Genomic DNA, 15,126 nt, shown 5'->3' with positions numbered 1-15,126 from the left:
TATTATGCAGCCATCAAAAACGATGAGTTTGTGTCCTTTGTAGGGACATGGATGAACCTGGAAACCATCATTCTCAGCAAACTGACAGAAGAGCAGAAGATCAAACACCACATGTTCTCAGTCATAGGCAGGTTTTGAACAATGGGAACACATGGACACAGGGAGGGGAGCACTACACACTGGGGTCAGTTGGGGGGAAATAGGGGAGGGACGTTAGGGGTGGGGAGTTGGGGAGAGAGAGCCAGTGGAGAGATGCCAGATGTGGGTGATGGGGAGGAAGGCAGCAAATCACACTGCCACGTGTGTACCTATGTAACAATCTTGCATGTTCTTCACATGTGCCACAAAACTTAAAATGCAATAAAATACATAAATGGAAAAAGAAAAAAAAATTGGGTTACTTAAAAATAACCTAATAACACATAAAAAACCTAAATAATAGGAAAGTTTTCATTTTGCTCACTTCTAGTTTTATTTCTTGTCTGAAGTTGTGTTGGCAGAAAGTTCAGCTGAATCTTCAAACAGTAGCTGTTTCATTTGGAGTATTCCAATTCAGGGAACTGAAATATATTAATTCAATCAAAAATAGTTTACTTCCTCAGGGGAAGACAACTGGTTTTGTTTGGTTTATCTCCCTCCCACCCCAGCCTTTCACTGGGCCAAGTCATTGCCTAAGTTTAACAGGTTGACATTCTTGAGAGGCCACTGGCGTTCACCTGGGGAAGGAGGGGAGAGGCCGCCGAGGGGTGCATTTTCAGCTCACCCTGCTAAAGCTGAGACATAAAAAGATGGACCCATTACCCCCTACGGCTTTGAACCCCGTTGAGTAGAAAGCCCCAGACATGGCAACATTCCTGCCTGGCAAGAGGTCCCCTCTGTGCCTGAACTGCTCTGAGCTGACACCCCAGGCTGTGCCTGCCTCACAGTTTTGTAAATGATGACTTACCGTGATGCCCACATGGAAGCTTCCCCTCCTCAGGATGAGCAGGTACATGATACATGCACATGGCTGGACAGCAGGACACACGTGAGAGGCGGAGGTGCTTCAGAGATGGCACCAGCAGGACCCTAGGCTTCCAGTTGCTGCCTTACTTCCTCAAGATCAGAGGTAGAGCTGCTGAGACAGCGATGGCGTATCTATGAAGCACCACCAGATGTTGCACCATGTTTCTTTTTGAACAGTCAGTACTCTTTTCTAATTTTTTTTTCACATATTCCAGAAACATTAAAAACAGAGGTAAAATTCACCCCATAATCCTTTCATTTGAACTATTAAAATTTATTGTTTACTACATGGCCTACTGTGCTTCTTCACAGCAGCAAGGGGGACACCTGCTAGCTCCAATGGGAACGCATCCACATCACCAGATGACCCGCGTTCCTGCGGCGACATGGCAACAAAAGATGGGTTTACCCATCGAAGGCCACTAACACCAGGGTGCTGACGTCAGATCGTCTTGTGTTAAAAAACACAGATTGATAAGAAAAAGTGGCTTTTAAAACACATGCATTGTTAAATCTTATGTTCTCAGGAGTCAACACAGCAGAGAAGTAAAAGCACCAGGTATTGGCAACAGGAGAGCAAACCCACATGCAAGATCTCAGAGACCCTGGCCCAGGAGGGCGGGTGGAGCCAGAGATGGAAGTCCATAGCTGGTCCCTCACCTGCCAGCAGCATCAACTCTTACCTGCTGATGCCATTTGAAAGTGAAACCACCTCCACCGTCACTACTGGGGAGTATTCCACGGCAGAGCCAGAAGCCCTGCGAGCAGGGGCAGCACAAAAGCCTGCCGTGACCTGGATGAGGCGATCCCAGTACCATGCCTCCTCCTACTGCGTCACATCAAATTTGCCCAACAACTGCTCTTGACAATATCTTGTCTTTTCCTTTCTTGCACAAGGGAAAAGGGCACAGAAAGCCCAGACACATGACAGGTTAGTGCACATAAATCAATAAACCCTCACAGTCATTAAAACCAAAAGCCCTCCCAGTGAAGCCTCTGTGGCTCCCCAGGTAGAACAGTGGCAGTGGCAGGGCTGGATCAGTGAGGCTGCCAGTCCTCAGCATGCTGCCTGCTGTTAGAGGGAGGCCCCACATGTTAAGAACTCCCAGAACAACAATGGGTGCAGTGCTCACAGCCTCAGAATGTGGCAGGCTCCGGGGCCACCACAGTGACTCACGGCAGTCCTAAGAGACAAGCCTGCTGCTTCCCGTCATGCATGAGGAACAGGGTCTCTCAGGCAGAGTGGCAAACACCCACCTGGTGAGTCCAGGACAGGGCCTCACACAGCGTCATCACCACCTCAGGATAGGCAGAGGGATGTGTGGCAGGCAGGCACGCTGGGTAAAGTTGTGACTTTCCAAATGTCAGGACTTGTACAGGTAATCCCAGTAACCACTGTCTTCCTTCCGGAGCAGCTGCTCTTGGCCCTTCGCCACACAAAGGTGCCTAGGCGGTGTGCCCCGCGGTGTGGCATCTCTGCTGTCCCAGTGCTGTCAGCCCAGTAAGAAAGAGACACCCCACAGAAAGAACACCTTGAACGCAGCCATGACCAGGACAATCAGGAAGTTCAACGTCAGCATCTGGGTTGAGGGAGGGCAGATCCATGGAACCGTCCCACTGACCTCTAAAGACAGGAGAGAAAGGGTAATCGATGCAGTGGTGGAGATTAGCCCCTAACCTGGAAACTTCCACAGCCAAGGAAGCTGCTGGAGAAACCTGTGGTGCCCACTGCCTCCCACTCTAGGCAATACCATCAGCTGAGATTCTCAGTGGACTTCAGGATGCTGCCTTGGGTGATAGGACTTTGAGCACGAACCCATCCACACCTGCCCACATGCTGCCTCACTCCCAAGGCCCTGCATTTTCTGCCCAAACTTCCCTGGAAATATCACTATCTACACCACCACCAGCACCATAAACACCCATAGCTGTTTTCCTGGAGGTGGCAGCTTTTATACAGCTACACTCATGAGCCCTAAATTCCTAGCAGGGGCTGATGAGCACCAGCTGTATTCAGCAAGGCCCCTGGCCCACCTAAACCCTGTGCCTCCTGCCTTTAGCTCTTTATAATTAAAGTGTTTACACAGGCAAGAGCCTTTGGTTATAGCTATTCAAGACTAGGATGCAGAAAACCTAATCTAAGATTAGGAAGTGTTCAGTATTTCACAGCTTCACCAATATTCTTCAAGCTTCACTGTTTTCTCCTCGGAATTCTCTGAGAATGCCCCTACTTTATACACAGAAAAGAAAGCTTGCAGGTCAGCAGCCGGCACCCTTCTCAGGGCTGGTGCTGCAGGCCAAGGCCTCACTGAAAGGGCCACACTGAGCAGCCTCAGAGCACTGCCGGCACTATCTCCACTTCTTACCAAACTAACACGGCTCCGATGTTTGAAATACTGAGCTGTCTTCTTTCAGGAGAATCGTACGCTTTGAACAACTGACAAAAGCTAGTCCACTTTTCTGTCATTCACTAAAAGCTTAAGTTTTCATTTCCACATGATTCTTCCTTCACAATTGGAATCACAAAACCTCTTAGGTAACAGAGTAGTGCTTTTTCTTAAATAGGTGCAGTCAACTGCTGGACCTGTGGCTTCCCTAACAGTGGGCCAGTCCTGAGCCCAGCAGCCAGTGAGAGGTGGCAGTGGTGGCCTGCCCGTTCCCCTCAGGGCTGCCAACAACAAGCAGATGCCAATGCCCAAGGTCCCCAGCGGCAGGGTGAGAGCTGGTGGCCACTGGCAACCACAGATAGAGCTACCACAGCCACTCTGCTAGGTCTGAAGAACTAGAAAACAATACATCACTTAAGTCTGAGGCTAAATTGAGCATAATTTCATCTGATTGAGCCCTCATTTTGATGTCTCATATCCAGAATTATAAACAATTTTGGAATTACAGAACTGCAGGCCAAGACAGGAATCACTCATTGCCACAGTTTCAATCCCCAAATGTTGATTCTGGCTGGTGCTGGGTCAGAGTTCATGTTGCCAGTCGCAGCACCAGGCAGAGACGCTTTTACCAAGCAGCACGCACCTGGATGAGGACTACTCTGCTTCCACCCAGCTCAGGATGAGGCAGAGGCCTGCTCACAGAGCATTCCTACCTCATCTGGTAGAAAACTGTTTTTCCACCAGAAGGAAAACAATAGCAGCAAGCTCTCTCAGTCCTTCAGCACTGTTTAAGCGACCTTTGGACTGCTCTGAGCTATTTTTTTTTTTTTGGACAGGGCCTCACTGTCACCCAGGCTAGAGTGCACTCTTCAGTTGAGCATTTTTTTTGGAAAATGATCAAATTAATGTTGAGCACTGGAAAAATCATCTTAGCCAGGTGATCTCTTCAGAGCTGACTCGAGTGCCCTGCTGGCTGGCCTTTCGGTTGATCAATCAAATATCAACTGAAGAATGACCAAAAAAACCCAAAGCAAATTAACAGCTAAAAGTAAATCAGGGGAGTGAGAGAGAGCAGAATGGTTCCCTCGCCTGTGAGACAGCCAGAGGTGACTAGAAATACTTGGCAGGTGTGGATGAGCAGCTCAGGCTCTGAGGGCACCACGCAAGGCCTGGGGAAGAGCAGGTGGGCACCAGGCTAGGCCAGGGGACGGGGGGCAAAATGACCATTAGTGCCGTCCATTCTCCCCAGCAAGGGTGGAGTGGGCAACAGTGCAGTCCACACTCACCCACGAGGCCCGTGAGGAAGGGCGGGAATCCACCTGCCCGGGACGCAGGTCTGAGAAGAGGGATCCCACATGGCCCTCCTGTGCCTCCCTGCAAAGCATCTGTACCCCAAAAACACAGCCTCAAAGGCACCGTAGGGCCTGGGGTCCTGTTCCCATGAGAAGTGAACAGCACTCTCTAGACAGGCCACTGCTTTCTAAAAGAACTTGTTAAAAGTAAATTGTTGCTACTGTGTTCATGTTTCTCCAATTAGAAATGAAGGAGTAAAAGTGTGCTTAAGGACAGAACTCATGAAATAAAGAATCAAAAACAGCAGCCGGGGTGCCCTGCCACGTTTCCCTCGAGTGGTGGGCTCTGCACCAAGGACTCAGTCACACACAGGCCATTCAAACACGCAAAAGACACATCTTGAAAACCAAGGTTGAAGTGGTTCATTTATTCGTGAAAAGTCTACATGTGTTGACTGCATTCTAAAACGAGGCTAAATGGTCAGGAAAGGTGCCATTAGCTCTGAGTGATTAAAACCATCATAAGCAGATGCCAATAATCATGCAAACCAATAATGAAAGAGCTTAGAAACAATACTTTTATTTTTTAAAAACTTCAACCTTGAGGAACCCTTCTCTGAAGCCCATGACTTTCCTATTTTAAAAAGCACAGTAGGAGGAGCACAGGACAACTGTCTTCACACAGGGAAGCTGTGTGTTTCCGCAAGTCAGACACCCAAAATCAAAACCACATTCTCCCATTAACTTGTGAAGATGACAAATGTGCTTTGGTAGGTTCTTTCAAGAAAAGATCATTTTTCTCCCAAAGCACACAAATAAATATTTATATTAAAAACCATAATTATTTTAATCAGGCACAGAACAAAAAATGATTTTTACATTAGTCTTATAGATAAGAAAAATCTGATTTACAGTGCATATTCCAATCCCAATCTGGGTTTATCCTCAAATTTTGAGAAACCGCATAAAGAACTATTTTGCCAACTATGCATCACAATTCTATGATCGATGTGGGTTGCAGGCACTTAGCATTCCAACAGAGGCACAGCAACCGCAGCCATCACAGCCACCGTGCTCCCCACAATGTGGGCCAGTGGCCCCCATCTCCCCACACGTGTGATCTCCAGACTTCCAAACACAGTGTTTACATTCCTGTGCAGCAAGACCATGTAAGCCAGAAACAACCCTACACTGACTTCTGCTTGAAAGTATTGCAGAAGCCATGACATGGGCGATGTTTTTACTACCCCAGCAAGCAATTCTCTAGGGAGAAGGAGAGTTACAACTATTTACCTAAGGAAACTTAGAATTTGTCAATATAGCTGTTATACTAAAAATTATAAGCTTTTCTCTGTATTATGGAACAAAGAAAACCTCCATAACTTCACAATTTCAAGGTTCCAATACAAACTGGAATTTTTGTTTGAACACAACTTGAAGCATGTCCCCCTTTCAAGACTTGATAAGTAAACTTGTTCTATTGAAAAAAAAGTAGATTGACAGATGGCTAGATAGATGTAGCCTGATAGATGACTGATAGACACAGAGGACAGATGAACAGATACAGATGAGTGATAGGTATAAGCGATTGATACAGATTATCGCTTTAGCCAGATGGATGGATGGATTAGGTTAGGGTTGGGATGGTGCAAAATTGCTGTTTTTGCCATAATAAATGACAGATCAAGTAAACCTGTTCTATGTTAAAACACATGCAGACACTGGTAGCACTGCAGTGTGTTCTGCCATCAGGCACACTCAATTATTCCACAGGAACAAACTCAAGGAAAAACCATATGCATGAAACAGCACAGAAGTGCATGCCGCGCAACTCAAGAAAGGATTTTTGTCTTGTTTTTATGTGAAGGGAATGCACAGTGTAACTGGAGGTTTTATTTTGCTTTTAAACAAAAAAGAAAAACATACCTTTTCTTTCAAACCACTTTTACTTTAGATGTCTGCAACACCCGCTGATATGACCCGACCTGCTGGGGACACATAACTGGCACCTGATACTGTGCAGGATCACACTGTCAAGGACAGTAAGCAGACAGAAAAAGAGCACGAGAGATGCTCTCAAATTGGTTGTCAGTTATTCTTGTGGAGGAAACACAGCTTCTTACAAATCTAACACCAATCACAATAGGCATCTGGCTTTGAGAAAACAAACATATGAGCCTAATAAAAAAGAGAGGCACTTCAGTATTTTATGCACAGTCTTAACTCTGTATAATGAGCAAGAGACTGTTTCCTAAACAAAATTATCAAGTGACTAAAATTTGTCCATACTTCTTGAATCTGTGAACAAAAAAGAGAGCAAATTTTTTAAGAAAATAAAGGGACTAATTTATAAGTTCAAAAGAGGTAAAAATTAAATCCCAAAAAAGAACCACTGTTAGCATCCAATGCACACAAGAGGCTATTCCTTCCTCAGCAAAAGATGAGCATGCATTTTAAGATACTGACATTTTACACCCAAATATAACCTTTGCTTTTCCAGTATTTGTTTACATATCTTTTAATTTAAAAAAAAAACAAAGTTAAACAAAATTCAACACAACTGAGGAAGATTCATCTTACCTCCTGACTGTAATTTTCTGGCAAAAGAGAACTGCATAACTGCTGCATTATCATGTGTCACAGATGATGCATATGTGCTACATACAAGAAAAATTTCTTGTACGTACACAAGTTTTGAAACAGAACAACAGCAGAGAGCAGCGTGAAAATCATTTTGTGGCAAACTGCAAATCATTACTGTTGTATTAAGGGACAGCATCAAAAATTCACATCTCCAGTTTCTGCAAAACATGGACTAAGTGGGTGAATATTTCTGCAGTAAGGCAATCAAATGTACAATCCCTGCACATGTTCACCAAGGAGTCACAGTGTGTGTGAGTTCATTAAACAATGAAACAGAGGTCCAAATATGAAATATAGGCAAAAAGTAGACTCTCTTTTTAACACAGAAAAGACTCAACAACTAAATGGTATACTAATAAAAGGCCACCCTCGCCACACAGCCCCCCTCACTCCGCCTCTTCCGGGCTGTCCGTCAGGTGACCTTTACTCTGCCGCCGGATGCTCACCAGCCTCCCTGCCGAGCGCAGGCTCCACCTGGAGCTGTTTGCAGAGCTGGCCAGGCTGGTGTACTTGGTTGAGCCTTTGGCGTCATCCTCCCAGCCTGGCCAGGATGGGTGGCCACCCATGGTGTCCTCAGGGTCAGCTGATATGTCTTCAAGAGCAAGTTTTGGAGGCTCCCAACCTTCAATCTCATCTGGTTTTTTAGACTGTATATTCTGTTTTAAAACCAAATTGTCCCAAAATCCGGATTTCTTCTCTGCCTTCAACTCTTCTTTTAATCGCAAGTTAGTTCTATAGGAGATGAAAGAGTTAGGTGTTGGTGACCCAGTAGTCTTAGGACCTCCAGCTGTATCCCTTTTACAAACATAAAATTCTTTAAAATTAAAAAAAAAAAATGTTTAGAAAATGAATACAAGTATATATAAAAAGTTGGAAAAATTAGTCACTACATGTTGTTAAAGAAGTGTGTGAAAGCCATATTTTAGGATACCACTTGGCAATACATATGCAAAGAATAGTTCTGACAAGAAAGAAAGAAGTACTATCACACAAGAGAGATCCTCAAGGCAATAGGAAGGTAGTGCTCAAGAGTTTGAGCAAATCAGAACTATGAGAATCAAGGGTCTAGATTAAGAAACAAGGAGGGAAATCTATTCAATTTACCAAATAGGTTTCAATAGGATTATTAATATTCCAAGCTACTGCCAAGCATTTAGTAGGTAATTTATTCAACAAAAATAAGAATTCAGAACACCATCTACTATAAAAAGGAAAAGGTGGCGAGCGACAGCTACAGAAGAAAGATCCTCCAGGGCTCTTCACCCTGACTGTCCGTGAGCATCACCTGGGAACTTTTTAACAACACCAGTGTCCAGGCCCTCTCCTTCAAGATGCTGAGGTATTAGCAGGTCACCTGACAACCAGGGAAACAGTTTACCCCATCCTCTTCATTCTTCTACAGATGAAGGATGAAGGTGAAGTCACAGCTCTACCACAGCACGAAGGGCCATGTGTCTGCCCTCAGCGCACCGAAGTGCAGAGAAACAGACCAGGGGGCCCACAATCCTCAAACAAAAACAAACTCTGTACTTGTAGACTTGCCAGGATTCATCTTCTAATCAAACAACTTTCCACAACACAGAGTTGTGGAAATATGCCATTGGTAACATCACTGGGTAGTCACTGAACTTATATTTTCAACTTTACACTTTTCACAATTCTAAAACATTGATAAAGTAGCAAGGTCAATTTAAATTTATACAATTTTCTAAAATCTTTTACAGTTTACCAGTCAATCCTTTGCATTTTTAAGTGTTGGTTTTTTCTTTCCCTGAAACTACTAAAAATCTTAACTGTGGCTACAGTCTGCTTTAAGGCTAATAAGTTCAATTTATAATTCTAAGTTCTTTTCCACTTTTCTATAACCTTTCAAAATGCCAAGAGATCCTCTTGACCTTTTATCCAAAGTAGTTTTTTTTTTTTTTTTTTTTTTTTTTCCTCCCAAACCCCCTCTTTTTTTTTTTTTTTTTTTTTTCCCATCGAACACCACAACTCATTTCTGTTTATTCACATGGCGGATGTTAAACCCGAAGCACACATCATGAAACCCCATGACTGGCTGCCACTCAACAGGGACAGAAAGAGAGAGGGGTGAGGGAAACAGACTCGTCAAGCCCCATAGCACATCCAGTTACACTGTATTTATGCCATCAAATCTTCATTTCCACCTCCTCAATGACTTCCTCCCTCTCCTGAAATGGTCATTTTCGGTTATGACTTACCCTTTGGACTTGGGAGATTTACATCTTTCCAGGAGATGCTGCTCATCATCTTTATTAAACAGTGAAGTTACTTCTTTCCAACCTCGGAAACTTGCTCCCTGAACCTAATAAAAGGTTAAGAAAAATGTCAGATCTGACGCCATCAATCAATAGAACTGTTTTCTACTCCAATAACCATGGAGTTGAAATGTAGAAAAAAGAATTGGCAGAGCCTACGTTTTAGCTTTCTATACTTGCGTGTACATAGTTTTATCCCATTAGCTACTGGTCACCTCAGCTGCTTCGGTATTACGGTCATAACAGCTTAACAGCTTATCAGTGATGCCGAGTAATCTATATTTAGTAATAGACTAGTCAATAATCATATTTTGCCTAAAATAGTGTATGAAAATGATGCTTAAAATCAGAAGAAGCTTCCCTTACAAGTAAAAATTAGGTCTCCTTAAAACTTGGGAGGTTGGGTTGGGCATGGTGGCTCATACCTGTAATCCCAGCACTTTAAGAGGCCAAGGCAGGAGGATTACTTGAGCCCAGGAGTTCAAGACCAGCCTTGGCAACTAAGTGAGACCCTCGTTTCTACAAAAAATACAAAAACTTAGCCATTTTGGTGGTGCAAACCTGTAGTCCCAGATACTTAGAAAGCTGAGGTGGAGGATCACTTGAGCCCCGGGAGGTCAAGCCTGCAGAGAACTGTGATCTCACCACCACAGTCCAGCCTGGTGGAGCAAGACCCAGTCTCAAAAAAACAACAGCAGCAACAACAACAACAACAAAAAGCACGTAGGAGATTGACTTTCGAGAAGGTTATTGTTATCAGAAGTCCCCTACAAAGGGGGCTTCTCCAAGGTCCCCTGGAACAACTCTGCCACTACATTTAAGCGTCAGCATCTCCATGGAGGTAGTGATCCTTGCCCTAACCTCTACAAGTGTAGATTTCTGAGAAGAAATAATTTTGTTGACTGTAAACAAATGATTTTGTACAATTTTTTTCATTTCTGAAATCAAGATATAATTAATAGCATCGTGGATGCAATGAAATCTATTACTAAGAAGAAAGAATGGAGAAAAATACCTCCTGAAAATCTAGCCAGTGTTGAGGGCCCTTCGCATTCACTGATTAACATTCCCCAGGATTCATCATCACATTGCTAGGTCTGGGAAGGGTCTCTCATGGAGTGGAGCTAGCATTAGAATACTTTGAGTTGTTAAAAATATGATAGAAAAAAAATGCAATCCTGAAAGCTGAACTGAGGCTTTGAGAGGACACTGATACAAAACAAGGATAATGAATCCAATTCAGCCAACCACTGAGGTAGCCCAGTGATTGCTGCGTGCAGTGCCTGGGGTCTCCAGGGCATAATACAGCCTCAGGAAGGGATAAGGTGCCAAGATATCCCTGAAAACTCACCAGGGACCAAAGAGTCCTGCTTTCACTTCCCATAGGCCAGAGTCTCTACTCCCGTCTGGGCAGAGGTCCATACCTACAGACTGGGAGACAGGCCCTCCAACAGCAGTGACTGGAGAGGTGTGAGTGTTTATGAAGTGGGTACTAGGATGGGAGCATGATGGCAGTACCCATGCCAAAGAAATCATCACAGCAAAAATCACTGGGTACCAGGTATCAGCTTTCCACGTCACACGCTACACACAAGCCTACCACACAGCCCATGTCATGCTGACAGCTTTGGCACACTTGTATGCACATCAGGTAAAGGATTATGTTTGATGCTCAGGGCCATGACATGACCGGGCCTGAGGCAGGATCCTATCAAGATGTCTCAATGAAGAACATAGTTCTACAGGCTGACCCATCTTGACTCTGGAGGAAGGACCACGTGCAGTCACTATGTACCCAGCACCGTGCGACGCAATCCCCATCCACCACGTCCTTCACTCTGAGCAACGTTCCATGGGACAGACACAGTGAAGCTTCATGATCTTGGGGAACTTGGCTCATGCAAATGGCCAGGAAGCAAAGCGGGGCTTGAGCTAATGTCTGTGTTCACCATTTCTAGGCCTGCCCTGTCCCAACACCATTAGGCACATGCCTATGCCTCACCTGTCCATGGACTCCTCACCTCTTGTCTTCATCTGTCATCACCACCCCAAGATGCTATTTGCTCCACATATCACCTGCATGTCCTAAAAGTGTGATACGGTGTGGCTCTGTGTCCCCCACAAGTCTCATGTCAAATTGTAATCCATGTGTCAGGGGAGGGACCAGATAGGAGGTGACTGGATCACGGGGCAGATTTCCCTCCTGCTGTTCTCATGACACTGAGTTCTCACGAGATCTGATCCTAAAATATGGCTTTCACACACTTCATTATTTTCCTTATTAATTTTAATATTTGAAACTTTTAATATAGACTTGTATTCATTTTCTAAACAATTTTTTTTATTTTAAAGAATTTTATGTTTGTAAAAGGGATACAGCTGGAGGTCCTAAGACTACTGGATCACCAACACCTAACTCTTTCATCTCCTACAGAACTAACTTGCGATTAAAAGAAGAGTTGAAGGTAGGTAAGAAATCTGAATTTAGGCCTCAGATCTAAAGGCAAATCTTAACACTCTAGCAAATAAAATCACTACCCAAAGAAGTGTCTTAAAATGTAATCTTCAGAAGCCCCAATGCACACCACATACACTCTCCGGAGAGTCAGTGCACGTGGCTTGCACACAGCTCACCTCTGCATGCCAACACCCCTGCTGCTTTCACGGGTATCTGCTAGTCCAGTAGCTCAAACTTCTCCCCACTTCTTTGCCTTCGAATCTCTCTTTTCCATTTTGTTCTTACTGTGGGATACAGAAATGCCCTAATCCTCTAGGTAGTGCAGCAATGTGCAGAGGGAACTGCTCCCTCTCCCTTCTGACTTCACTCACCCTCGGGATGAGGAAGTCTCAGGGCCCACCCAGAGTCTGAGCCCCACAAATCTCACACTCAAGCATCTGGCCACCTGCTAGGCACTTCCACTCACGGCCAATCACCACCCGCACCACACTGAAGATGCCAGGCTTCTTCCTGACAAGCTTCCCTTCATTTCCCATGTCTGCATAGAATTTTTCAGGAATTCCACCCCTTGGACACCACACTGGGCTGGCAGTAGAACCCACACTTTCAGTTGTGTGTTTTCCACCGACCATACCAGTTTCCCTGTAGCACCTGGCTGGCTGCTGCACATCCCATCAGATGACCCTGGAGATAAGGCTCCATCCCACCACCAGCCTCTGGGGCCCCTGCTCTAAAATGCGCCTCCATGGAGAACACACAAGGGAATTCCTCTCCACTGCCAAGTGAGCAATTAGAAGAGGCTGAAGTCCCAGAAGGTGCACTAATAGACAGGATTGAGGTGTGAGCATTACAAGTGCTGCAAAACTACCACTCGTCTACTACATGGCAGATAATGGCCACATGCAGCTGGGAGGAGCAGCAGGTTTCAGGAGCACTTCTGGGGTCCCTAAGCCCAGACCACACACTAGAACTGATGCTCACTTTAGCACACACCAACACAGAATTCAGAGCCATGCACCAGAACCCACCCTCACCTCAGCACACAACAACGAAGAATCAAGAACCATGCACCAGAACCCACACCCACCTCAACACACCAACACAGAATCCAGAGCCACGCACCAGAACCCACCCCCACCTCAGCACACAACAACAAAGAATCAAGAACCATGCACCAGAACCCACGCCCACCTCAACACACCAACACAGAATCCAGAGCCACGCACCAGAACCCACGCCCACCTCAGCATATCCCAACACAGAATCTAGAGCCATGCAACAGGAACCATGCCCACATCAATCAGCAAACACCAACATGGAACCCAAAATCACACACTAAAATCCATGCCCACCTCAGCACACACCAACATGGAACCTGGAGCCATGCACCAGAACCCACACCCACCTCAGCACACACCAACACAGAATTCAGAGCAATGCACCAGAACCCACATCCACCTCAACACCAACATGGAATTCAGAGCCACACACCAGAATCCACAACCACCTCAACACCAACACAGAATCCATAGCCATGCACCAGAACCCACACCCACCTCGACACCAACACCGAATTCAGAGCCACACACCAAAATCCACGCCCACCTCAACACCAACACAGAATCCAGAGCCACGCACCAGAACCCACGCCCACCTCAACACCAACATGGAATTCAGAGCCACACACCAGAACCCACGCCCACCTCAACACCAACATGGAATTCAGAGCCACACACCAGAACCCACGCCCACCTTAACACCAACATGGAATTCAGAGCCACACACCAGAACCCACACCCACCTCAACACCAACACAGAATCCAGAGCCACGTACCAGTGCCCACACCCACTTCAACACACACCAACATAGAATCCAGAGCAACACACCAGAACCCACGCCCACCTCAATACCAACACAGAATCCAGAGCCACATACCAGAACCCATGCCCACTTCAACACACACCAACACAGAATCCAGAGCAACGTACCAGAACCCACACCGACCTCAACACCAACACGGAATTCAAAGCCACACACCAGAATCCACGCCCACCTCAACACCAACACAGAATCCAGAGCCACACACCAGAACCCACGCCCACCTCAACACCAACATGGAATTCAGAGCCACGCACAAGAACCCATGCCCACCTCAACACCAACATGAAATCCAGAGCTACATACCAGAACCCACGCCCACCTCAACACCAACATGGAATTCAGAGCCACACACCAGAATCCATGCCCACTTCCACACACACCAACACAGAATCCAGAGCAACGCACCAGGACCCACGCCCACCTCAACACATACCAACACAGAATCCAGAACCATGCACCAGAACCCATGCCTACCTCAACACCAACATGGAATTCAGAGCCACACACCAGAACCCATGCCCACCTCAACACACACCAACACAGAATCCAGAGCCACACACTAGAACCCACATCCACCTTAGCACACACCAACAAAGAATCCAGAGCCACGTACCAGAACCTACACCTACCTCAGCACACCAACAAAGAATCCAGAACCACGTACCAGAACCCACGCCCACCTCAACACACACCAACACAAAATCCATAGCCACGCACCAGAACCCACACCCACCTCAACACACACCAACACAGAATCCAAAGCCACGCATCAGAACCCATGCCCACCTCAGCACACACCAACACAGAATCCACAGCCACACACCAGAACCCACACCCACCTCAGCACACATCAACACAGAATCCAGAGCCATGCACCAGGACCCATAACTACCTCAGCAAACACCAACACAGAACCCAGAGCCATGCACCAGAACCCACGCCCACCTCAACACACACCAACACAAAATCCACAGCCACGCACCAGAACCCACACCCACCTCAACACACACCAACACAGAACCCGGAGCCACGCACCAGAACCCACACCCACCTCAGCACACACCAACACAGAACCCAGAGCCATGCACCAGAACCCACACCCACCTCAACACCAACATGGAATTCAGAGCCACACACCAGAACCCACGCCCACCTCAACACACACCAACACAGAATCCAG

At 46.0% G+C, this 15,126-nt stretch overlaps 1 protein-coding gene across 1 annotated transcript in view; it reads right to left on the bottom strand.

Moving 5' to 3' along the window:
- Positions 1-5,084: 5,084 nt before the first annotated feature.
- The window catches only part of LOC108284436 (testis development related protein), a 48,851-nt gene continuing 38,809 nt past the window's right edge, over positions 5,085-15,126 (bottom strand). The window contains exons 2-3 of the mRNA XM_017501150.1: positions 9,550-9,653; positions 5,085-8,059 (exon numbers count right to left, since the gene is read on the bottom strand). Coding sequence (XP_017356639.1) covers positions 7,714-8,059; positions 9,550-9,653 — 450 coding nt within the window. The 3' untranslated portion in view covers positions 5,085-7,713. The remainder of the gene's footprint in view (positions 8,060-9,549; positions 9,654-15,126) is intronic.

The sequence above is a fragment of the Cebus imitator genome, unplaced genomic scaffold, assembly GCF_001604975.1.
Source record: "Cebus imitator isolate Cc_AM_T3 unplaced genomic scaffold, Cebus_imitator-1.0 Scaffold279, whole genome shotgun sequence".
Classification (NCBI taxonomy): Eukaryota; Metazoa; Chordata; class Mammalia; order Primates; family Cebidae; genus Cebus; species Cebus imitator.
This window is presented reverse-complemented; position numbering and strand designations above follow the sequence as displayed.